This window comes from Ixodes scapularis, unplaced genomic scaffold (genome assembly GCF_016920785.2).
Source record: "Ixodes scapularis isolate PalLabHiFi unplaced genomic scaffold, ASM1692078v2 PGA_scaffold9__187_contigs__length_104089568, whole genome shotgun sequence".
NCBI classification, from domain to species: domain Eukaryota; kingdom Metazoa; phylum Arthropoda; class Arachnida; order Ixodida; family Ixodidae; genus Ixodes; species Ixodes scapularis.
Window position 1 is genome coordinate 35,740,673 of NW_024609884.1, and position 26,504 is coordinate 35,767,176.

General features: G+C 47.3%; 1 protein-coding gene across 1 annotated transcript in view; it reads right to left on the reverse strand.

Annotated features, from left to right (window-relative positions):
* Positions 1 to 26,282, reverse strand: part of LOC8030154 (BMP-binding endothelial regulator protein) — a 251,568-nt gene extending 225,286 nt beyond the window's left edge. The window contains exon 1 of the mRNA XM_029971089.4: positions 25,963 to 26,282. Within this exon, the coding sequence (XP_029826949.2) occupies positions 25,963 to 26,050 (88 nt within the window). The 5' untranslated portion in view covers positions 26,051 to 26,282. The remainder of the gene's footprint in view (positions 1 to 25,962) is intronic.
* Between the last annotated feature and the right edge of the window lie 222 nt (positions 26,283 to 26,504).

Sequence of the window (26,504 nt, forward strand, 5' to 3'; positions counted from 1 at the left end):
GATACTAGGAACCAAAAGTGGACAAAGATGTTTCCTTTTGCGTTGCTTGCCATTTATTCTGGTAACATCATCAACATGCTCCAATTCACCGGGAATTCATTCTTAATATTATTGTGTTTGTGTGTGTATGCGTGCCTGTGTGTGTGCGGGGAAATAAGGGGGGGGGGTTCCCATTGCAAGGAATTTGGGACGGAGTGATGGCCACTTTGTGCCAAAAGACCGAACTTCGGGAAGAATTGACTTCCGGAAAAAGCCAGGGGGGGGGGGGGGGGGGCCGTTTACCCCTTCGGTCTTTTCCCCCGTAACGTTTACACGCGGCCATGGATGGTACGATTAAGAACTGCATTCGGCCGAAGCGAATGGCTAAGTACCTTTTCGTCACGATGTAATTAATACGCCGTGAAGGTACCCGCCCGGGTTCCATACAGGGTCGAGAAAGGTTGTGCCTGGGTTCTCCAAGGCTACGCCTCAGCTTGCACGGATCATTAGGTTGCGCAAGACGAAGCAGTCTAGAGAGCTGAGTTGTCTCACGATACACCGCAATCAAAACAAATATGCACGGGCTAAGCTAAGTGAGGTCATGATAAATTAGACAAAAAAGTCGGTTTAAAAAAAAAAAAACGCGACGGTGCAAAGGGCGTTTGGGCCTGAGAGACTCGTTGGTTAATATTGTAATGGTTTAAAAAAAAAAAAAAAAAAAAAAAAAAAAAAAAAAAAAAAGGCCACATGAGACGCCGCCAAAGGGCAGTCTCTGCGACTGGCACTTCGGCAACGGCACTACGTTGGAGGATTCATGGCGGAAGTCATCCGATCCGGGAGCGTAGATACGGCGGAGGCGAGCCGAACGCTAAACTCGGAGTTAATCGAGTAAGGCTAGCAGGGCCTCAGGCAGCCTCGTCACGCCCCTAATGAGTTCCGATTTTCCCAACAAAAAGGGAGGAAAAAACGAGCGACGTCTGCACCAAAGAGGGAAAGGGTGGGAGAAATGGAGAGAACAGGCAACCGAACCGAAAGTTCAGGCCACATAAAATTCCCCAACCGAGACGTGCAGCGCGTCAAGAACAAGAATCACACCGTTATCTAGCTGAGATTTTCTCTTTCTTCACACACACACACACACACACACACACACACACACACACACACACACACACACACACACACACACACACACACACACACACACACACACACACACACACACACACACACACACACACACACACACACACACACACACACACACACACACACACACACACACACACACACACACAACACACACACACACACACACACACACACACACACACACAATGGAAACGAGCGACCAAACGAAAGGAAAAACGGTACAAACTAGGGCTGGGTATGAGCTATTCTCGCATCCCAATTAAACGGGCCTAGCCGCACACGCGGATTACTCAGTCGAAAATTGAGGGCTGTACTCCGCCCATTTCGCGGCGGTTTTATAGCGACCAAAAAAAAATCCGCTTCAACGCCAACTGTTTCGCGAAATAAATCTCGTCGCCCACGTCCAGGGCGCGCGTGGGCAAGCTGGGGTGAGATATTGGCATACGAATAACCGACGGGACGATATAGCGGCGTGGCGTCGCACTCCCAAATGGAAAGGCCGCTGTACATCACCGCCGCGGCTGCGTAGACGGTACCAGGAAACTTTTTTTTTTTTTTCGGCCAGCCTCGTTCTCAGTCGCCAATTCCATATTTCACATCCAGGGCAGAGGACGGCTCGAACACGACGCAATTCGGTAGGAAGACGCAATGATGAGCTGGGCGACCGCCAGCGGTGCCGAAAGAGCGCTCCGTTTATTTCTCGAATATAAATAAATCGAGGGATTACGTCGGGAGACAAGTGGCGAATATTCGAAATTTAGTGGGCACTAGACACCCTACAGGCGAGTGTCCTGGTATCCTGCGTAGGCTGAGGCCACATCCTCGTGTTTTATGCAGATCGTAAAGTACACAGAGGACTTTATTTCCAACGACACTTCAAAGGGTACGTGCCTTTAAGGACTCATACAAATGTCTGACAAAAATACTGTAGCCTCCCGAGTACACGTGCAATAAAAACGACCCGCTTATTAAAATAATTAAAAATCGTTTTCGGTGGCATTTTAAAAATGAGGCAAGCGTCTTTTCTGTGGTTCTTCCATGCTGCCCACCGGTCAATCCTAAATTAATCATGGTACCTGATGCAAATTTGTCCACAATTTTTCCACGTCGCGAGCTTGCTGGGCGGCAAGAAGCGCTAAATAATCTCCAACGGCCGCAATCACACATCTGTCGCAGCTAATTGGTGAACTGCCCAAAACGACGGCTGGGCCACTTATACGTCGGTGTCGGCGGCAGGAATAGTAGGCTGTCTGAAGAAGGCACACTCGCAAAACTGGTAACCTTAATCATTTAACAAACAATTGAAAGGTGAGCTCCGCTATTCCGAAGACGCCGCCGCCTGCTTCCCATTCCTCGGGCAGCTTGTGCCCTGGTGTAAGCCATCGTAGTGTGACAGCCACGCTGAAAGGCTAACACTTGTTCACTCGATGTGCTAATTTGACAATCTTGTCTCCTGACAGCTTCAATGTGCGATGTCGGCGCACCGCCCTTGGGCGCTCATCACGCCCACCGGTGGCTCGCAGCTAATTGGACTGTCTTGCCCGATACCCCCTGTCGCCAGAGACAAGCAACGCTCCCACCGGCGAACACGCCTTCCCGGGAAGAAAGGTGTTCCCGGAGCGATGGAAACGGCAAGCGAGGAAAAACCGTTGGAATTGGAACACGCGCAATCTCGGGAGCTGGCAAAAAAAAAAAAAAAATAATAATAATAACTGGAGGGTAAAAAAAAAAAAGAAACGAAAAGAATGAGCGCAGTCATTGAGCTCGCGGTCAACAACTGGTGCAGGGTGGTGATATATATTAGGAAAGCTCGCAGATTAGATTCTGCGAATGATATCGTTTTTCGTTTTCTCTTATGCACTCGTCACCGCAATTGCCCGTAGCCGGCGAGAGCGAACCTCTGGGCGTTCCTAATAGACTCATAACTCATTGGAGTTGCTGGTCGCCCGTACCTGGTCGGCTGCCAGCGGCGAAAGCAAATCTGTCTCGGCCGGCCAGAAAACGGAAGGCCCCTCTGCTACTCTCGCACTCGTCAAGGCGCCCGGAGAGCTGTCATCTGGGGAAGGGCCCGCGCGAGGCGAGCGGGCCCAACGGCGCGGCCACAAAGCGTCCCGGCGGCTAACCCGGAGCCTCGGGACACACCCCAAGGACCCCCGGGAGAGCGAGCGACGGCCGGAAGTCTCGCCATTACCGGCAGAGCCACCTGTCATTAGACAACAACTGGGGCCGGCTTCCCTCGAGGAGTAAACAAACCGCGAGCGGGCCCCGCCGGTCGGCCCAACCCCCGCTGCCTCCGAACGAGCGCAAAAGAGCCCGCAAGTGATTGTTAGCACGCTCCGCCACCACTCGGCACTGCACGACGGCAAAGGAAAGTCCGGGTTCCGCGCGGCGTCGCCTCTCCCCGATGGGGTCAGGCACCTTCTCCTCCCACGTCCTATCAAGCGCACCAGCCTTCCGAGAACCGCGATGCCAGAGCGCCAACAAAGAGGCTCGCCTCGTCATTGTCCCGCTTCCGCCTCGCGGGGAGACCCGGTCCCGCTCGGAGGGTTTCGGCCGAGAGCTGTGCGCCCCACCGCGGTCCTCCGGCGCACGCGGCGCGCCACAAAAAAAAAGTTCGCCAGAAAGCGCGCAGTCAGGAGGTCGTTTTCTCTCGAGGGCCTCCGCGCATTGTCCGTCACACCGACCCCGGAGGGATCCGGGCGTGCCGCACATCGTCCCGCTGGGCCCTTTGCGCCCGCGGGCCGTACATGAAAGCCCGGTCAACGGACCACTCCGCCGCCGCTCGGTCAGAGGGTCACTGTGCGTCGGGGAGCCCAAGAAAGGGCACAATCGTTAGTCACTTCCCGATACGGGGTTGCGACTGTGGACACTCTCCGACAAACAGGCGCGGGGCAATATTTGAATGGGATTCTCTGGCGACCTGGTCGCTGCCACGCGGTGCCGCGGCTTCTGAAAGGAAGGCGCTGAGCTGTACGCTCCCGCACCTCGAGTGGTGCTGCTGATGGCATCGGGTCTGCTGCTATTGTGCGCTCGGCTATTCAGGGTAAAGGCGTCAAGATCACTTCCCAGCAACACCTATTGGCAGGACAAAAGAGAAGCGGTACAAGCGCTGTAATGGAGAAGCAGTGGACAGAAAAACGTGAATGAGTGCCAGACGCCCACTGTCAAAACTATAATTAAAAATCTAATCGGCGTTCGGGGTGGGGGCCACCTTCATCTGAGCACGAAAAGTCCCCCGTGGAAACAGCAATTTAACCTTCCATGGTATCTCTGGTAGCGCGCATTTCTTATTTATCTGTATAATCGAAACATGCAGATAAACTGTACTAATAAACCAAGAAAATAAAAAAAAACGTAAAAAAGAAACACGCATGTCCCTGACATGAGCGAATAACATTATATGCGGGAATGACAGTATATTCACGGCGCAAGGCAAGTACCCTTGTAAACACGCCAACAAGGCATGATTGCGCGCCCGAGGGAATATAACAACAAATAGCAAATATCCAGAAAAACCCTGGTAACAACACTTCTGGCATTCCGCCACCGATCGGGTCCGCTGGACTCAAAGGAAAGACTGCCTAGAATCACGACTCCAAAGTAACGAGTATTTCACAGGTTAACCGCATCCGTGCAAAAATTATAAAAAAAAAATAAAAAAAAAATAACCGTAAAGAACAGTCTTCATCAACGCTGGAAAAACGAGCTTCGCGACAAGTCTGTCATACCTCACGGTCACAGCAGACTCAAGTCGAAGCGACCCGCTCGCAGTCTATATGCCTAGACGCATTTACAGCATCTGGTATACGTGGAGGAGAGATCAACTTCCTTGGCAATGACGGATGGGTCTGGTCGGCTATCCGCCTACAGCTGATTTTGCAACGCGCCAATATTTATCACGCATGGACGCGTCATTAGCAGAAGGTCCGCTTGCCCGGCTCTACCGAAATGCAGCCGCCTGGCTCGATTCATTTGTATGAAGAAATTTTGTTTAGACGGATAAAATTGACTGATGAGCTCAAAGGACGAGATGATCGGGAACCGGAAAGACGCTGGATGATACCCAACAAATCGACATTTTATATCTCGCTCGGTAACATTTCAACGCTGTTTTATGCATGCATAAATTGCATGTGCTCGTTTACATGTTTCAGTGACAATTCCGGGGTTCGAATAGGAGGGTTGGAGATTGTACGTCCCATACTGAGAGTTAAATTCTGAGGTAGCAACCGAACGAACGGACACCGATTATTAATTATTCAGGATTCATTTTTCACGTCAGTTCGCAGTCAGTCACATCTTCGAATATAAATCAATCATTCGGTTTCTTGCGATTGACAATTCTATCATACCTCAAAACCGATCGGATATTTTTAATGGGACAAGAGAAGCCCTCTCTGTGTTGCTATACCAGCCTGCTCCAAATGTAGGCCGCCATTACTGATCTTCCCTTGTAAGACACGTAGAAAAGTTGGAACCTCTCACGTGATCCTATAGTGATCGAGTGAAGCGGTCAGAATAAAAAAGAAACCAAAAGTGAAGGCCTGTTACGACTGCGTTCATGACACATGCTATGAGATGTTTCTTCTCCTACGTCCAGCGCAGCGAACGCAGCGCAGTGCAACACGTGCAGCTTACAAGTCTCGCATAAAAAGCGAGACAACGTTCTGCCTGCTATTTTATTCACAAGCAGTGTTCTAATCCGTCGACATGCAGATGAATTCAAAACGCATGATCGCACAAAGGAACGCTCGTGGCTCGCCACGGGGAAAACGGATTGATGACATGTGTGAGACCCGCCTACTAGAAGGGGCAGTAAATCCCAAGTTGGTCTGACAAACGAGATTGATGACTGGGATAATGCTTAGCTTATCCAATCCCGAGTAGCTCTTCGCACGAGGCGACAACGACCGCCGGAAGGTCTCTCGGAATACGAGACGTGGTACGTGTTCCTCGAAGAAGGGTTGTGTCGAATGTGGGAAATTTAATCCATTCACTTTGCGCGAATGCAGACACGATGAGAGAGTCGCGCTAGCGATCAACTTCCTTTTTTTACTGAGCCTCGGCGAGACGACTTTGTATCGCCGGATGGCTCTGGCCCTCATATAGCGAGATCTCTTGAAAGTTACCATCGCTTAAAAAAATATACAACTAAAATTTTGTAAACTCCAAACCCGAAAAGAACGTGTAAGGAACGTGAGGCGAGCACTGACCGCCGACAAAATAATCCACATTGTAGTCACCTGGAACATTTCGAGAACACCCTAGACTGACACAAAGGAATAAAGACACAAAAGGCTCAACGTTAGAATATATACATATACTATGTAGAAAGCGAGAGAGAGAAAGGGGAAGAGAGATTGACCCTTCCCCCTCCAGCTGTTCCGTCGTCGCCAGGCATTCTTTGGCTGTCGCCTTTCCTGCGAACCTAGAGCGGCTTTCCCGCAGTGCGTACACAAGACTCGCCGAAGAGCGCCAAGACATCCTCCATACGTGACCCAAGGAGTGTGATTAGGGGCATAATAAGAGCCGCTCATGGCGTACAAGGACGTGGACAGTGCAGAGCTTGATAGTCCCCTCGCGAGGGTGGCCATTACGTCCAGTCCGAGGGCGCACAACAATATGACGCCACGGAAAAGATGCCGGCGGCGGGAGGCTCCAGCCGGGTAAACAAGTCGCCACCGGCTGCGTTTGTCCGTGCGAGCGTGCTGACCATGCAAGGTCAAAGTGTACGTTTGAATACGTGCAGCGACTACTTTAGCTCTCAAATAATGCACATTAGGAAGGACTAGTTTTACGTTAAAGGGATAAATAAAAGCCCAATTTCCTTAACTTCTTCGGATGCCAAAAGGAAAGCCTTGTTTACGGTGCTCCAGCATAAAAAGCGGCCTTTTTTTTTTTTTTTAATCGGCAAATGCTTTGAAAGGTTTTAATTTGTAGTTTCATATAGACAGATGAACAAAGAGAGAAAAAGAGGGAAAGAAAACGGTAATGAAGACAACGATGAGGTTAATAGTACTCCATTATAACGGCGCAGCTATGGAGGCCTTCGCCAGACGTTTCTTTACTATAAATTATATCGAAGATGATAACAGCAAAGTCTGTTTGAGTGCAATATAAATTACGAATTGTATTTGCAAATGGCTCCGTCACTAGGTACCAGTGGTAGAGGATTCATCCTGAAAAACGAGCGGGGATGAGGGAGGGGCGCGGGGGGGGGGGGGGGGGGGGGGGGCGTGCTAACACAACGCTTATAATTATTTCAAGAAACATGAAATGTTCAACATACCCTGAAACGCCACTGCCGAGCAATAAATATTATTTCGTTGTCCCGTTATTGATTCGTTGTCCCGTTGTTTCGTTGCTGTCGCTGGTACTCGATTACAAAAAAAAGAAGAAAAAAAAAGGGGCGAATCGACCGAACGGATCGCCGAATGTTAAAACCTGTCGGTGCCACAAATTTCAATTTATTGAACTATCAGTTCCCTGCTAGTGCCTCCGCGAACTAAAATCATTAACCATTGCACATATTGGAGCATGTATGATGATACATCGACGGCCACTCCTATACATGCTCGCAGAGTTGGCGTCGGTAATGACGTTTCTGTGTGTACACGGGAAGCCACGATAAACGCCAAGAAGATTTAAAAAAAAAAACTGAAACGCTCGGACGATAGGATTTAAGGAACTATAAGCGTTGCGATGGTCCTTGGCACACGGACAATGCGTGCATGACAGCGTATCGCCCTAAAAGCCCCGGGAAAACATCCGCTACTTTGTGCTTTTTTCGATCGAGCGGTATACACGCTAGTGTGTTCGTATGTGTATCGGAATTCTACACGCGAATTGAAATTCACGTGTAATTCTACACGTGAGTTGAAATTATCTCATCTCAAAGACTGATTCCCGCCAATTTTTCCCTGCTAAACCATACTTTCCACTTCCCGGTTATTAATTCTTGGGCGACCTTCACAGATGGTCTGTGTTCTTAGATTGATTACACTCAAATAAAGAATGTCAAGGAGTGTACAGTAAATTTAGAGATTTGTTTTATAGAAGTCACATGGGGCAAAATATCGGGACATTTTGTTTTTCCACCTAGGGAAGAAAACTCTTCTCTAAGTAATCAAGAAAAACTTTAATTTACCTGCGTGTTCAACGCTATTACGATCCTCGGGGAATATTACGGTCCGTCATTAAATTATGAAGGACAGAAATTTAGGATATTGCAATGATTCCATAGAACCCAAGGCCCAAATATATATCTATGGCGTTGTTTTTTCTAAGAGTGACACTAATTTGAAAAAGAAAACCTTGAAAGCTACAGTTATGCAGCGTGTGCAGGTGAGTTATAAGACCAGCGGGACATATCATAGGGGGCTAATCGTAACGATCAGTCGGCTAATTAAGTAAAATATGTCAATTAACTTTTTTAATTACTGATTATAGTCATATGGTTCCAATATTTTAATTACTGATTATAGTCATATGGTTCCAATAAGTTTTTAATTACTGATTATAGTCATATGGTTCCAATTAAAAACTTGCTGGGCGTTGTCAAAAAACACTAAATCAGTAATTGACATAAAAAAAAAAAACTTTGAGCGCGTGAGAAGCGCACTAGCGTGCTTAAGTTACCGCTGTGCAGCAGGAACAAAATTATAGGTCCGATAAGGCGCCCGCGCGATTTTCCGTCGCTCATCATAGCCCTAGCCCTGTACCTGTTACATCAATGGTACCTTTAGCGCACTACTACGCTTCCCACGCGTTCAGAATATTTCTAAAAAGTATTGATTTAACGGTTTTGCATGACGCTCAGCAGGTTTCTAATTGGAACCATGTGTCTATTTTTTTTCAATTAAAAAGTTAATCAACAAATTTTACTCAGCTAGCCAACTGGTCGTTATGATTAGCCCCATATACTATGTCCCCACTGGCCGTATAACTCACCTTCACACACGGCATAATGTAGCTTTAACGGCTTTTTTTTTTTTTTTTTTTTTTAAATAGTGTCACTCTTACAAAAAAAAAAAAAAACTGTAAGCGACTTATTTTTTGCGGGCTCAATATTTCCCAATTTAGGTCAAAGTTGAAGTTTCGCAATAATTCGCGCGGCTTCTATACTTCGTTTCAGCTTCGGTCCAGGCGCAGCCAAAGCTACAAGCGCGAGCTCCGGGCTTTCAGCATCCCTGCCAAGCACGCGCGCTCGTGCAGCGCAAGCACTGTTCTGGGCCACATGCTCGCGCTTGTAGCATCGGCTGCGTTTCGACCGAAGCTGAAACGAAGTATAATTCTCGAGACGCGATGGGATGTCAATATAGATTCCAATGTGTTTACATGTTACAGGAATTGTTCGCGGGACCTATTTCTCGCAAATTGAGTGCGATTCTCGAAATTCGCGAAAATTAGGTCGTAGTATTCGTGTATATATATATATATATATATATATATATATATATATATATATATATATATATATATATATATATATATATATATATACAAAAACTACGCATCGCATAGAAAAAAAAGGTTGATAATGAACTGATGTTCAAAGGCCGCATTAGGGAAAATATTACCTTTCAATATAAGTGGTTAGTTAATTAATTTAGAGTAATTAAATTGACAATTATTGATTTTAAAGGCATGGTTTCAATTAGACTCTTGCTGGGCATCATTGAAAACTACCAGACACACCCACATTACAACGATATATGGCACGCGCGGAGAAGTTTACGGCGTTCCGAGAAAATGCTCAATTTAGACGCGTATCTGGGTTTGGGTTTCTTATCGGATCGCATCTCCGCGTGGGCAATTCCGCCCCGTGTGTAAAACGTGCAACGTGCGTGCGCTGCCACGCATCGCACTTAAAGGTACGCCTTCACACTGGCACCCACGTCAGAAAGGCAACTGCCTCATGTGACAGTCCGGAGGCTTTCTTGTCTCGCCTCTTCTACGTGCGATGCGCGACGGCGCACGAACGTTGCGCGTTTTAGACACGGGGGGCGGGATTGCCCGCGCGGAGATGCGCTCCCATAAGAAACCCAAACCCAGAAACGCGTCCAAATTGAGCATTTTTTCGGAACGCCCTAAAATGCTGCGCGTGCCTTATATCATTGTCACGTGGGTGTATTGAGTAGTTTTCGGTGATGCCCATCAAGATTCTAATTGAAACAATGCATCTAAAATCAATAATTAACCATTTAATTCCTCAAAATAAATTAATTACCCAATACCCAATTATACTTAACGCAAATAATCTTCCTTAATTGACCCTTTGACACAAACCACTACGGCATCAACTTCTTTTCTGCGCGATGCGTATACTTTTCGTATCGCGCAGTATATATATACGCAATATATATACGTATATAAATAGTATATGTATTTATATATCGGGCCTGACTAACACGTGCATTCCTGAGGTTGCAAGAAATATTAATTTGTGTTGAATTATCACCGTTTATAAATCTTTCGGGGAATATAACAATGCGCGGGTTATTCACCTGGAACACATTAGTTACGTTTTGCTGAGGAGCGAATGTGTCAGAACCTTAGGGATATGTATCCACGAGAGAAAACAATTCATATACTTGTTTTTGTGCAGCAGCATTACCGGCCTTATACCACAGGAACCTGTTATCCACTACACTATTAAAACTGTTAAGCTAGCACCAAAACGTCGTATATGGGCTTTCAACTGCAAACTCGCATTACAAATAGAGCATCCGCGCAGATCTGACTGAAATTCGCAATTCTAATCAGACTAAACGCGAACTCTCGTACTTGCCATGTCAGTGTTACTTCATATATCCATCATTACGACAGCGGCTTCATTCACTCTGTAAAAACATACACTCGCTACATAGCGAGATGTGCAGGAAAATATACCCTTTTTACAAACTTGACTTCAGGTTTCAATTAAACCTCGTAACCTTCCGATGCAAGAACGAGTGCTACGGACAAAATAATGCAATTTATCCTAAAATTGCTAAAAAAAAGAAAAAAAAAAAAAAGAAAACACGCTGACAACGACAAGTGGAGCCGTTTAGAAACAATTCAGTTTCCAACAAGTGTTTTTTTGCCTCTTAGCCGTATGACGAGTGGGAAGACAGCAGGCCGAAGATTAATGCACAATCCTCTCCGATCCCAAATAGGCCAGGAGAAGATGCGCATTCAGTTCAAGGGATGTTCATCGTGAATTTCCTTACAACTGCCAAATTGCCAAAAACAGCGTAAACATTTTTCATCTAAGAAAAGAGAAAACAGAATAAAAATTAAAAAAAAAATTACGGGGAGAAAAAGTGGCACGTCTGCACGGCACTGTCACTTTCGTTGCTTCCACAAATCAAAAAGTACATAAAAAAAACACGCGAAATTATTCCCTTGCAGCCCTCGTTAGGCAATATTTCCCTCTTTTTCGTCCACGTTCTTCGGAAGAGCGCCTCCTTAATTTCGGTTGGCAGCCGGGCTACCGAAGCAACGGTCATTAAGAGCCCCAACATCCGAGAAACACGGCATCGGCAAGCGGTTCTGGCTGTGGCTCACTAGCGAAGAGATATCTCCTTCTTCCTTTTCTTGTTCTTGTTAACTGTTGTTGTTGGCGTCAACGAGAGCCTTATCGCGGCGACGCTTAGCGTCGTCTGGACTGTGACGAACGTCGCCCCAGAAAGCGGACGCCGTCCACACGCGAGCACTGGGCGCCAAGATATTCCGAAGCTCCATGTGGGAAAGCTCGCGCGTCATTACGGCATGTTTGCAGAAGAAAAAAAAAAAAAAGAAAAAGAAAAAGACGCCAGAGGATTCGACGGTCTCAGGCAAAGCGCTAATGCCCGTGTCCCACTAGAGCGACAGACAGAGACAAGAGACAGCGACAAGCCTCAAACCCATGCAGCATGCTCGTGATGGTACCTTCGGCAGGCGTTTAGTCGTTCGGTGCTCGCGAAAGTAAGCACGAGCGATGGCAAGCCTGCCAAAGATACCCTCGCGTGCATGATGCTCGTGTTTGAGCATAGCCTCGGTTACTCAACAAAGCGTCTCCAATCGCGAAAGACTTTGGTTTCAGGCTTGTCTTTGTCTTTTGTTTCTGTATGTCGCTCTCGTGGGACACGGGTATATAACGCTGTCGTGGAGTAAAGTCACCACTGCGTCACCGGAATATTTTAGACTCCACTGCGTCACCGGATCATACGTCCATCAAGGGACCCGCAATGGGATAAGCGCAAGGACACGGAAAGTAACTCTACGTTGTACACACACACACACACAGCCAGATGGGCTAACACGTGTTGGAAAAAGCTAAAGAAAGATGCACGCCCTGTCGTCAACGAGCGTGTCAAACGAACTGCTCGCATCTGTCACGCAGAAGTGAAGACTGATGGCGTAAGCTGTCCTATGAGCGAGCGACCGGTCAAGAGAAATGAAAATTCCTCGCACTGCAAATGCTGGATTGAATTAGCGCCTATGTGTGTGTAATCATGTTCCCTTGGAATTTAAAAATCCTCTATACCGAACTCCTTCGAAGAATCGTCGAACCACAGCGTGCCCAAAAACATGCGCAGATTGGAAATCGCGAGCTCAAAGTAAGTAGGGTAAGGCGGCGCAAAACGAGACATGAGGTGAAATGCGATATCTTGAGTTTAGCACCATCTGTATGACAATTTTGCGATGTGATAAATTGGTTCATAGGAAATCTGCTACAACTGGCAAAAACACGCTAGCGAAAAAGAAAAAAAAAAAAGCACTGTTATTGTTTACGGGTCGACGAGCCGCCAAATTATGGTGAAATTCTGAACTTGGGCGTTCATCCGAAAATGTGCAGCTAAACTTGAAAAAAAAAAAAAAAAAACTATTGTACCAAGATAAGCCTTTATTCTATTTGTATGTTTCATTCGATAACTGTGGATAAAATTTTATCCCTTTAAATTTTGATTGTTACGGCGATTTCTTTTTTTTTTTTTTATAAGGGTACTGGGGAAGAGATCAGACCGTGGCGCCCCAAGCGGCTAACTTTAGAACTACACGGATGGGGACAACAAATAATCAATGACTCGGCGCTCGGCTGACTTAACCGAACGCTGCGTCACTGTTCGGTTAAGTCAGCCGACACCAGGCAATGTGACATTGCCTGGTGTGCAAACAAACTATGAAGCAAAACGACGCCCCGTTTTGTATGAATTCAATGAACGGCGTGCGAAAAGTGAGCCCATAAAGATTGCGTAGAGGCCCAAGGAGTATAGTTCAATCGTTCCGAGTGTAAGAACTGAGCTGTCTTTTTATTTTGACAGGGTGTCTCATTTTGCCTCACTGGCTGCCTCATTCTGCCCCAAAAGTCAAAGCAAAATGAAACTTTTTTTTTTTTTTTTTTACTTTTTGATTTTGAAAAAGTATCTTGTACCTCTGCTTACTCAAGCCTAGTATTATTTACTGACTGCAATGCCAAGACGCCAAAGAAGATTCTTATACAGTTTTTTTTTTCTCCTCAATTCCCTATAAAAGCCACAAAAAAAAAAAAAAAAAACGGCATGGATGTGAAAATGTATGTCTTGATTTGCTCCGCCTTATTCTAATGTAATGTGTATGTCTAGACAACCGGAAGTTAGCCAGCCTCCACGGGCGTCTGGTGTCTCAGGTGTAGATGAAAAATTTCGCCAGTGCAGTATCACTGCCCACTGCCTTAGCCTGGATTCTTTAACGTGAATCACGCAGTAGTGAAACACGATTGGGCGCCGGTACGATGCTCACTCAGATCGAAACGGGCAGGGCTGGAGATTAAACTCAGCATTCCTGGGTTCTAGAACGCAAGCTTTCGCTCCACGGGCTCCGAGCGGCGGTGCGCTCGCTAACACACTTGGCCACCGATCCCCAGAAGGTGACACAAGTTGATTCATCGCTCTTTTAATAGAAGTTCTTCCTGAAGGCCTTTTTCATTGCCCGTGGAATAGGGGTTTGTGCGACGGTGCGAACGTATGCACGGGTCTGTTTGTTACTGGATTAAAAAAAATATAAAGGTAGGTAAAAACCTAATCACACTAATGGTATATTCCGAAGCTTTCAGTCGAAGCTTGAGTGTTTGAAAACGTGCGGTGTGAACGTAGCACCGATTGCATGCACGCGTGTAATACAATTCACCAAAGCAACGTCTTGCTTCGAATATCACTATACGGCGGTACGACCCGAAGAAATGACGCTCTGATAGCACAACACGAGGGTGGCACGACAGAGCATGAAGTGAGGCTTGCAAGCCAAATCCTGTTTGCAAGGAATGCACAACACATAAACTCAGCCTCTGTACACATAACACGGGCCGACGAGATGACGCCCGTATATACACACTTGCCTTGTGCCCACAACTGATAACGCTATTGATGATGTGTAACAGAGACGCCCGAAGCCCTTCGACAAAAGAAGTCAAGGCGGTTTCCGGTTCACCTGACCAGAGTTAGCTCCCCGTGCAGCAACAGCTTCGAGACTGCGGCGTTCGTCAGAGCAAAACAGCGTGCTTCCGGCCTCCACAGCATGCTCGCCGCGAACGCGACAGTAAGCGTCGCGCTTTTAGGACTGCAAACAATATTTCCCGCAGACGAGGTGACATTTAGGAAACGGGTTCAATCGCAGCACCTGCGGGCACTGCGCGGCAGTAATAATTGGTGCTTCGCGGAAACACGCTGACGATTGCGAGTGAACGGTTCGCGGAGCTCGACGCCCGGCGGTTATCGCGTTTGTCTATCGAGCACTCGTAAATGCAGCGCCTACAGCTGTAGCAGCAATTGCCCGTCCGCGACGCGTTCCGCCTAGCACTCACCCTTCCCCCGCGCCAAGGCGGAGTTCGGCGTGGACGGGCACCGCAAATTAAATATTCTGTAACTGTAAATCGATGCAGTCTCGAATCGAAATGAATGATTTTGTACTTCAGGTGGGGAGAGGAACCGATGGGAATACGCAAGTAGGAGAGCGGTAATTTACATACAACGAGAATAAAACACAAAATTAAACGAAGATAAAAAAGAAAACGCTAGAAACATGCCTAGTTTCAGTGTCTTTTTTTCTTATTGCTGTGGGAGGTTTCGCCTCGTACGTCCTTCCTTCGCGTTTCTTTTTTTTTTAACAAGCTGGGTAAATAACGAGTATCAGAAACTGCTCGAATTGCATTCTCAGACTTTACCCCCAAAGCCTTACTATAGTTCCAGCGACTGACAAGATACTGAGAACGGAGCTTCCGTTTCTTTGGATTAAGCAAATCTGGGTACAAAAAAAAAGTATAAATACGGCATTAAGAACTGCTAGAGCAGTGTTCAAAAGGAAAAACTGTTACTCGGATGTTACTGGGAAAAAGAAAAGACAAACTGTTACATGGCGGACATCTCCTTCAAGTTACCCGACAGCGGAGTTCGGCGCGATGGTCTGATTTACACCAACGTCTCGAACATCGAAGGCGGGTAAGGGCGCGGACACAAGGCGGAAATGCTTGCCCCGTCAAGCGCGTATACTGCCGGCGCCGACCCGCTACTAACCTACAAGAAAAAGTTCGTTTCCGACTGAGTCTACGAGTCTGAACTTGAATGATGCCTCATTGAGACAAAATGCAGAAAAGGCCATTTACTGCTCGGGAGTGCAGAGCTACACGGTGCTTTCAGTGTCGTCAATTTCTCCAGTCTGACGACGTGCAACGCATACTTTTGCAATGTGACTCTTTCCACAGCAATACACAGTGCTGTCCAGGAACCAAAGGCAACTATGTTTAGCTGCGCGATCATGGCCGTGGCGAGCAGCTCGTGCAGAACAGGCGCAGTTCTAAACGGGTGAGCTCTGAATGACCCATCTCGAGCGCGCGTGCGACACCTTAGATGCTGGTGTCAGCGGCGAGTGGGGTCTGATCTCGGATTCGCTGTTCAAGCAAGACCGAAGCGAATCTGCGCGAAAAACGTGGGAAGCACATGAAAAGACAGCCTGTTGCTCCTAACGTAGCCACGCGCACAAGCTCGTCGCTGTCAGCGTACTCGAAACTGCACATATAGTATCCTTCATAATGCACCGTTTTAATGTTTACCAAATAACAGCTAGGCTGCAGCGTCCGATCATCACGGCCACGCCCGCGCACGTTCGTCACTTCAGAAAGCGAGCAAAGCACGCGCTATACCCACGGAAGCTGAAAACGGCCACGTCCAGAAGCCCGTTTCTCGGACGGTTTATGCAGGGTCAAAAAAAAAGTGGACCTGCGAGGAAAGGCCGAAGTTCGCGGCCACCCGGCCCGCGGTGGCAATCTCCCCCGATTTCGCGGGTTTCGCGCCTTCGCCGCGGCAGCGATAGATTACATGCGGCTGCCTCCGCGGTCTCTGCATCGGCCGTTTCACCCTCGCGCTTATCTGCATTCATTTATTGCCCCCTGCCCGAGTAAACCCCGTCGATAACTCTATTTTCCGAGCACATAGGCGTGGTTACGCGTTCATAATGGCCCTTTGGGCACGCGTAGATGTCGAAAGATAGCCGTCCCATTGGGAGCGGTTCCTTATGGGGCTTTTACGAGTTATCGCTTCCCGAGATAACGGCGCAGGTATTCGACGCTCTCAAGGAGCGCGCAAGCATAACGAGCCGTGTTTCCGGCCAGATGATTGCTCCCTGCAGAGATGCCTGTCTGATCGCGAGGCGGAACGAATCCCGACCTGGGACTGCGTCGAGGGCGAGTTTCAAAGGGCCGCTGCACAGGGTCGAAGCGATGCGGTACAGGCTAGCAAAGTCGCCGGTCGACTCTCCCACAGGGCTCCCTGTCGCACGCTCCCCAATTAGCGCGTTTCTTAAGCCCCTCGTTTTTCACGAGCTTACAGACGCAAGCGCGTGCGAAGGCAGAGTATAAAGTGCGTGTACCGAAACAGTCACGAAAGCATTTCGTTGGCATAAAGACCGCTGTTCCGGCCCGAATAAGAAACCCGAAGGGGGGGAAAAAAAGAAGAGAAAACAAGATTCCAAAGGCCCAGTTATACGTGTTGATGAGCGATACTTTCCTTTAAAAGGGGGAGGGGGTGGCGTCGTTATTAACGAAGGAATAAAAGGAAATCAACGTAGAAACAGTCGACAGGACGCACATCTCATCCGATTACCTCGCTCGCACTCGGGCAAACTCTATAATTACCGCCATCTTTAGGCAGCCGGTAGCAAAAGCCGTGGAGGCAGTGCGACCAGCGCCGCAACGGGATGCATATATGTGCACCACAGAGTCCGACCGCCATCCGCGTGGCCTTTGAGGCCGGGGTCAGGTGTACTTATGCTAATATGACATATGGGTCGCAAGGCAAGGCTATCCGAAGGCCGTTCGAGGCTGGACGACGGGCGATAAGGAACTGCGCCGGCGAGCAGCCGCATTTTGAAAGCAGTTTAAAGGGCCAGTGGCAGGGCTCAAACTCGTTTTCTATTCTATATCAGGGCACGTCAGAGCGATCTGCTCAGAACGCGACCCAAGGACTCTCTTGTCTTTATTGCGTATCACTGGACCGCGTTTGCCTCTTACTGAACTCGATCTGTCCCGGGAGAATTATGGAACCCCCATAATAACTCACCCCTAATCGAAAAATTAGGCCGACGATAAGGTTAATGTCGCAAAGTTGTAGCAAACGCGCGCTGATCGAGGGAAACGTGTTCCGTCCCGGAAGCGAGCGGGCCGTTCCATAACGGCCCGAATGGATTAACTAGTTTCAATGTTGAGAACGCTATCTAAAAGGGTTTCTTTCTTTTTCAATAAATACCTCGGCACGCGCTCAAGTCAAGGCAGGTGCGCCGAGAGCGTGCAGAGCCCACCGCTATAAGCACCGCGCGGTAAAGTAGATGTTAGGAAGACCCTCATGTGAACAAACAATCGTTCTTTGTTGCCAATAACGGAAACGAAGTACCCTACCCTGAGTGTCTCATCAAATACAAGTATTTTCTTCTTTCGAAGAGAACTGTGCCGGTTGCACAGTTAACTTCCCTCTGTTCGGCATGTTTCTTGGCCGATCCGAGCCCAGACACTAAAGAAGAAGAAAAAAAATCATTCTAGATCTCAGTTTCCAGAACAGTTGATTCACGAAAAAGGAAAATAGGTCTATCAGTGTAAGCTAGTACATCTCTAAAAAGTCTTCACAGCCAAAAACGAAAAATCCAAGAGCGATATTCATTTTATTTTATTTTATTTAGTTAGGGGGAGGGGAAAAAAAAAGGGGGGGGGGGGGGTTATGGGAGAAATAACTACGAAAATCTACACTCGGGGCGTGCTCCAGATAATCGATCGTGTGTATCGGCCATTGCCAACGGCAACCAGATATCACTACGGATTGAGAAACGCAGCAAAATCACGGACTGGCGTAAGACGGAGGAGAACGGCTGCTGTTTTGTAAAACTCGTGTTTTTTTTTGTTTTTTGTTTTGTTTTTTTGCTTAGCTTAATCGATTGTTTTGTTAATTCTGTGGGTGAAACAAATCACGACGATTGCAATAGAAACACTCAACTGTCAGTCGCACGCGTTTGACTCGCACGCCTTGCAAGTGAATATATATAGCGGATATCTACGTGTCCTACACAAACGTGAATGGAAGTATTTTCTCCATAAGCCGCTAATTTGTCCAAACATAAAGACCTGTAATACGAGCGAGAGCACATCGGGCATTGGCGCGACAACCGACGATGTATGAGCTGTATTTTGAGTAAAAGTTATATAAGCAGGCGAGAATTTCCCGTAACCGAATTGACAATAAAGTGCGCAAGCCCACCTCTTATAGCCGCACAGTAATCTCGTACGCGCGCGCGAGAAAAGAAAAAGAAAACTTGATGTCAATCAATTAACTAAATTAACCGATCTATCATAGTAGCCGGTATTATTCGGCCGGTAATAACTGGTATGCAACGAGCGTTTATTGGACACACTTAGCTCGCGGCTCGCCACCAGAAATAAATAAATGGACAAGAACCAAACCGGTTTCATTTTACTTTCATTTTGCAAGGTCGTTAAATCCGAAGGTGACAGATTGTTAGATCTCGTTAGTTTAGGGGTTACTTTCGTGATCTGTTCAACCTTGATGCTTATGTCCTTTTTAGCTAACAAGAAATACGTGTAGTCGCAATTTAAAAAAAAAAAATGTCGGAAAGACGTTATGTATACTAAACAACAAAAACTCTGGTAATTGGTAAGCGAAGGTCTTACAATTCCCTCATTTAGGCTGGGGCCAGACCCTTCCCAATCAAACCCCCTCTCGCACTTTTTGTACGAGAACTTCATAGCAGGCAAGCTACCGAACAAACAGACCCAAGCAACGCCTCACCTTTAAAGCCACGGTCAGACTATACGCTGTACAAAAGACAGTGTGTAGACAATGTCCGAAGCTTACACGTGTATGAAGCAAACCTGTTTAGCGCAAGCTTGAGGTGAACATAGAGTAAGGGTGCAGGCGAGCTGGTGAATGTTTATTGTGTCATTCAACACGCTTGGGGGGGGGGGGGGGGGGGGGCTTTTGCAGGCATATTTGTCATCATGTCCGCAGCGCACATATATCGTGTACCTCGCAGCAGTGTGACTCTGCGGCTTTATAGTGTCTGTAAACAATATATCACTTCCAAACAGTGGTTGCATGATCATTGGTGGTAGCACGCTAGGGGTTTTTCTAAATGTCAGTGAAAGCATGGGTGCCGAAGGCGGTAGGAGAGCGGGAAAAATATTAAAACAGCTACTGCAAGCTTTTTGTCTTCTTTCTTTTTTTTTTAACCTGAAACTTTTTTTTTTTTTCGTTAGTTGCTCCAGATTTTGTGAAGCCGTGCCCTGCGACGTCCCATAATCACTCTAAAAAATGTCTGTGCATCTACTTTCACGCACAAAACGCCGAGAACCAATCAGCGCAACTTACGGAGGCAGCTCAGCGAATGAAGATGCCGAAACATCTGTTTAGACCAATAAAACGCAGTCTGGGTTGTGACATTAAGCAATGCAAGCGTGACGTTTTGCATTGCTTAATGTCACAACTCAGACTGCGTTTTTTGGTCTAAACATATGTTTCGGCATTGTCATTCGCTGAACTGCCTCCGTAACTTGCGGTGATTGGCTGTCCGAGTGTTGTGCGGGAAAGCAAACTCAACGGCTTTTTTTTAGAGTGATGCAACGGGCGCAGTGTTGCATCGAGGGACGTCACAGACCTACACACACCAGTTCAGTTTCTCCGCTATATTTAGCGGGGAAGTTGAATTGGTGTACAGGACACGCGACATCGAGTTGCCTGACGTCAATTTCCCCTCTACGTTTGGCGGGAAAAAGTGACGTACCGTGACCTCCACACCGATTGGGCTTCCCCGCTAAATTTAGCGAGATAATAGACGTCACGGGACCTGATGTCACGTGACGTATATGGCAATTTAGTTTCTCGTCTAAATTTAGCGGGAAAATTAACATCACGTGACCTACGCACCAATTCAGTTTCCCCGCTAAATGTAGCGGGGAAATTAACGTATGGCAATTTCATATACAACGTCAATTGTATGGCCATTTGTATGTGTGGCAATTTGCCATGCAATTTTTTCCCTCACGAGGAGAGGGCTCAAAATAGATTGTATGGATGACATAACCAATCGCATTAGCAGAAAAAAGAAAAAAAAAGTCTCTTGCGCGTGTTCTGAGAGGAAAGTGCGGAAACTGAATTGGGAAATAAAGGTCGTGCACGGAAAAAGCGCTTTGACGTGCCCAGAAACATTCCCAGCGTCATTTCCCTTCGATAGCTCTACTTTTATTTCTTTTTCGTCATTGTATTCACTTTTTTTTTTTTTTTTGTTAGCGGCTTTTTGCTTGGGAGCAGTGCTGTCTAATTTATATCACTTGTCCGTGCGCACAAAACGTCGGCGTCAGAAAAATGGCGAAAAAACGTCACGCGGCAATTTCCCACGCCGCGTGCGCTTCAGGAGGATAGTGACAAAAACCGGGGTTAACTCCAAAGAAACATGTGACAAAATTATTTTCTTAATAACCTTAAGAACTGTTTCAAATTATACGAACCTATAATAACGTGCAAATACGCCTCGCTAGCTCTTTGTTTGTTTGTTTCCGTAGGAAAGAGGTCAACAAGAACCAAAACAAAAAGAGGCACGAGCAGCTCGGAGCAAGCATGCCTAAACCGCAAACAAATGATTGCGCGTAATAAAATAAAAAAAAAAAAACCTGTTTGCTTTTTTATTACAATTTGTTTTACGGTTCTGAAGGCTCACCAACCGACATTACTGTTGAACGGTGAGCCGGCCTCAGTAGATACAACAAATCAACTTTGCCGCCGACAACTCCGCGCGTGCACGCCGCTCTCAACCTCCGCCTCGTTTCTCCTGTTTGTATGTCAACGTATATGTTGGTTTACCAGTGAGCGGAATTTTGACTGACGTCTAGCTGATTACCGAACACGCAGCGAACTAAGGGAGCTTTCACGCAACGTCCTTACCCGGTGCGGCACCACTTCCGGTATGGCTGCCAAAGGAGAGTCATTACTGCTGAGTGAGCTGCGGTTGACACCGCGTGATCCATTAATCCGGATTAATTCGGTCGAGCTACCGTGGACCGCAAGTCACCGGGGCGGAGGTCAGATCGCCTAGGCAACTCGCGTGCACAACGGCTCGTCTGAATCCCGAGAATACTCGAGCGAAGCGACAAGTCTTCTTCCAATCAGTTCATCTGTAATTAACCGGTATTCAGATTTTTTGTATCTATATTTCAAGATAAAAATTAAAAAGAAGCAGATTCGCTCGTTCATGGCCGGGCTCTGTGGCCGAGTGCGTGAACGTAGTACCTTGGCGCGCTGCACGTGAAGCGAAAGTTAGAGCACTGCACGCTCCAACGTCAAGTACACATATCCTCACCCCTGCCGTGTTTCGATATAGCAAGGCGCTGTACTCCGGTGCAATCGCGTAATCATTATTACCGGACACACGTTCAAAATCAAATGTTAACAGCCGTACGGCACTGCGAGTAATCGCATTTCAAGGCGAGCTCCAAGCTGCATAACGTAGTATCTATAGCCCCTTCGGGTGCAGCAACTGAGGTCAAGTAATAGTTATCTACGATAATTATTGATACCTAACGTTTGTACATTATTTATTGGGGTTTGATAGGAGTTTTATCGCGGGTAATAAAACGCTATTACAATATGGTAAACTCGATGTGCTATACGTTATAGCCCAAAGACGACAATAATAAAAAAGAAAAACATACGCTATTACGCATGCGACTTTTACCAGGCAATACGCCAGCGTTGATTCTGCCTCGGGCCTGTTCTAACTAAAGTCACGTTCTAACTTGCCGGCATGCGTATTGTCTGTCGGCGAGATCTGACAGTCGAGCGCGCTGCGTCCAAAACCGGAAATGCACGATCCCTTCTAACCTACGTTTTCACCTTTTCAACCGTAATGAAAAAAAGTTCGGTCCTTGGCGAAGTGTTACTAATTTCCCCTTTTATGTAGAGAATTAAGATATTCGGCTAAAAATTTAAGCTCAACGATTCGTTATTTTATCAAAACGTACACGTTTCAAAAAATAAAACTTTTTTTTTTTTTTTTATTATGAGAATCAAATTTTGTGCGAACTATATGATGCAGCGTATGAGCAATTTACAAAACCTGTTAATATTTTTTTTTTTTTTTTTTTTTGGCTGGCAACGGGTATAACTTGTAGCACAGCGAAGGCTACGGGAGCGAGGTCAACGCTGGGGAAGAAGCTTATCCAACTTGTTATGTCGTGCGGTGGAAGCAGCTTCCAAAGTCAGAAGCTGTGCTCCTAGCCTTCACTGTGTATTACATAAATAGTGTGAAGTGATCTTTAGTTCACCCTAACGAGGTCAGTAGAGCAGCAGTGCGATAGTGAAGTGCGATGCAACAGGATGCTGTACCCAGTGATAATATGACAACATTCCAGCGAGAAGCCGATGTTGGCTCGATGTTGCTACATTAGGCGACAGACATGCTTAGTAACAACATGGACTCTGGATATAATGTACACAACATGACAATGCTAGCGCTTAGAAATGATCGCGGGAAGGGGGGGGGGGGGGGGTCTGTTTTTGCTTTATTAGCGACTTGAGAGACCAAAAACGTCGCTGTGGTCGGCCTTCCAAGATTGGCCGAATGCTGACTATGACCTCATTAAAGGATTTCTCATCAACGGAAATAAGGGTAATGGAAGAACTTCAACTTTGACGGTTATGGCAGCGTTGGTTTTAGTACGCATAATTTCAAGCTTCCACCATGCTCATTACGAACACCATCGAACTTGTTGTTTGCAAAGAAATTACGTCACGAGAGGGAACCATAGGAGGGCGACACCGAAACATATCGCCGCCAACACTGTTTCATACGTTGTATACAACGCTGTCACAGCTACTGCCGCGACAGCGTTTGCGCAAAAACGCGTGCAAGTGATCTGCGAGATCAAATCCTGTGCTCGCGCCAGCAGCTTTGACAGCGTTGTACTCTAAGTACGAAAGTGTGATGAATATTTCTTTTTTGCGAAACCATAGCTGATCGGCAAAATTTAGTTCCCGCCAATATCATTTCGAAGTGAAATGTGAAAAAACACCGACGTTGTGTTCACGCTGTGTCGCCGTCTGCCTCGCTGCAATTGATTTGGGCGCGCAACACCATATTTAAGCGCATATTTATGATAATGTCTTCAAGACGACATTTCCGACAGTGCTTTATTATTTTTTTTTTACATCATACCTTAAGTAGACAACTGTACTATACAGTGTCAATTGTGCTATACAGTGTCAAGAAAGTGCAATGGGCAGTCGTCAAAACAAATGATAAGTGGATGCGGAACTCGAGACTGAAATAATAAAAAAAGAAAAGATGAAAAGAGCAGAGATATCTTATGCTCGTCCATTTTGTTAGTCAGAAGATATTTCGATTCAACATGGTATACACTGTTATTGCGGTGATCGGCACATATGAACCACGCTCCACACACAAAGAGCAACTTATCACAAATACCGATTTTATTTTTGCGCGGTTCGTACGAATATATGCATATTGCCCAGCCTCAACAAACAGAGTTTTTTAATTTCTCTAAGACGTGTGAAAAAAATTATAGCGAATCGAAGCCTTTTTTTTTTCCTATTTTGTAAGCAGAGGTTTTTTGGGTTTTTTTTTTTTTTTTGTTCTGTTTTTTCTAGTTGTTATTATTGTGTATAGAAGCAAACGCAAGCGCTGCGCGCTTGCGTTAGCGTTGCGTGCTCCAGCTGCGCACGCACGTCGTCGCCATGCGCCAATCTGAGACCGCAATTTCGGGCTCCGCTCAAGTGCAGTGTGGTACACGCAACGCTACCACAAACGCACAGTGCTTGCGTTTGCTCGTTTACTCACTATACTAAAGCTCCATGATGTTTTGAAAGTTTTCCGGTTATGTTCTGTTTAGCGAATTTAGCACCTCTTCGAAAGGTGCAATGTATAAAATTAAACGAATGAAACGAAAGAATGTCTAGCAATCACCGCTCACCGCACAACGTTCTTCCACCGCAGTAACTCCCGAACTTTTTTTTTCTTCTTTTTTTCCTCACGCGAAACTCGCTGCGTGTTCGATACGCACAACCGCGAGCTTCCGGGGTACAACCGGTCAACGAAACGCTGTCAACACTCCGACGTTCCAATCTCCTTAAGCCCAGAAGCAGTGTCATGAAAGTGCAGTGGGTTAGTCGTCAAAACAAATGATAAGTGGATGCGGAAACTCGAGACTGAGAATAGAAAAGGAAAGATGAAAACAGCAGAGATATCTCATGCTCGTCTATTTTGTTAGTCACGACATCTTTCGTTTTAACGTGTATACACACGGTTACCGACAGCATTAGTTGGAATTATAAATGGTAACACTGAAAAGACAAAATGTAACAAAAATAACATTCCCTTCCAAACAAAGGTCGGTTAGTGCTTGCTTGTTTTTAAAACAAAGTGAGGAAGAACACTGTTATCCACTACCGAAAGACGATACTCCGAGGGATTGCCACAGCGTTCATTGAGGCGTTCGCTTTATCCGAGTATGTTTGACGGAACCCGATGCGAGAAAGCCGTTAAATGACCAAGGTACCGGACTTACGTAACACAAACTGACAACACAGCGAGAAAGTCTATCCGTTGTTACTCTTAAGAATACCGCGCGAAAACTTTCAACCGCGATACACTGGGCGCACGTGTTAAACATGTTCAGACTATTTCGCCCTGGACGTCAATTTCTAACATTATGTCGACTCTTTCGATGCTCGACGGTAACCCATTAATTTGAACGGATCTTTTCGCGTCTACGAATCTAACCGACGCGTTTTATACGTAGCACCGTTAAACCAGGTTTGTCCCAGGCAAGCTTATAGTTTGGATATTTTATTGTTAACCTTCCCAGAAATTTGATAGAAAGATCGCGACGCCCAATTAATAAACGAACTTCCCGATCTTCGAGAACCCTTCGTGTTTGTTCGTCGAGGCTTCCCGTTCGATCCGTCGCCTTTGCCCCGCAGCTGTCAGCGTGAAAGCGGCGTCTCCGACAAGGATACTCTCCGAAGAATCTGGCAACCGACCATCAACACGCGCACGCGGGTTGTCGCGCCCCTCGGAGACCGCTTCCTCGGCGCTAAGTGCTCCACAGAAAAGGCGACAGATGCCCGTGAGCCCAGCGTGCCGCACGCGCTCGTGTCGCACGGACGCGCGTGCATCGCGGACCACCTCTCCGAGATGCGGGCACGTCCATCCGTCCGTCGCTCCAGAGCCAGATGCGCGCGCTCGCTCTCCGGGTTCAGGAAGTGGCGGTGCCCGCAGCTGGGAAGAGGCTCCGGAGAGGGACGGGCGCATCTCGGGGCTCACCTCTGAGATTGGGATTTGAAAATCCGGCGGAGCCCCCGAGCGTGGCGGCCAGCAGCAGAGCACACACGTGAGCGGCGAGTCGAGGCATGGTCGTCGAAGGGGGCTGGCACCGCGGAGGACAACAACAGAGTCGGTGGCCGGCCAGTGAGTCAGGGCGTAGCGCAGTCCATGCGCGTCCACTGGCACGACGGCCAACGCGAGAAAACAAGTTACGCGGCTGGCGGCAGTGGCGGCGGCCCGCTAGCGAGGAGGCACGTCGAGCGCCGGACCGTCGGGCTGTCAGCCAGCGGTCTCCCTGGGCCTTTGCGCGGACGCCGCGGCGCAAGGCGCTCAAATAAGCGACTCGGGCGGCGCCCCGCGGACGCCTCGCGAAGCGCGGTCCCCTTCGGCGTCGTCGTTTGCCCTCGCTCGCGCTCGCCTGCCGCGGCCCTGGGGCCTTTGGCTCCGCCGCGGACGCCTCTGACCCGAGGTCCGTCGCGGTCACCCGTCGTCGGCAAGGGACAGCTGGACCGGACGACTGAGAAAGACCTGTTCCCTGCAGA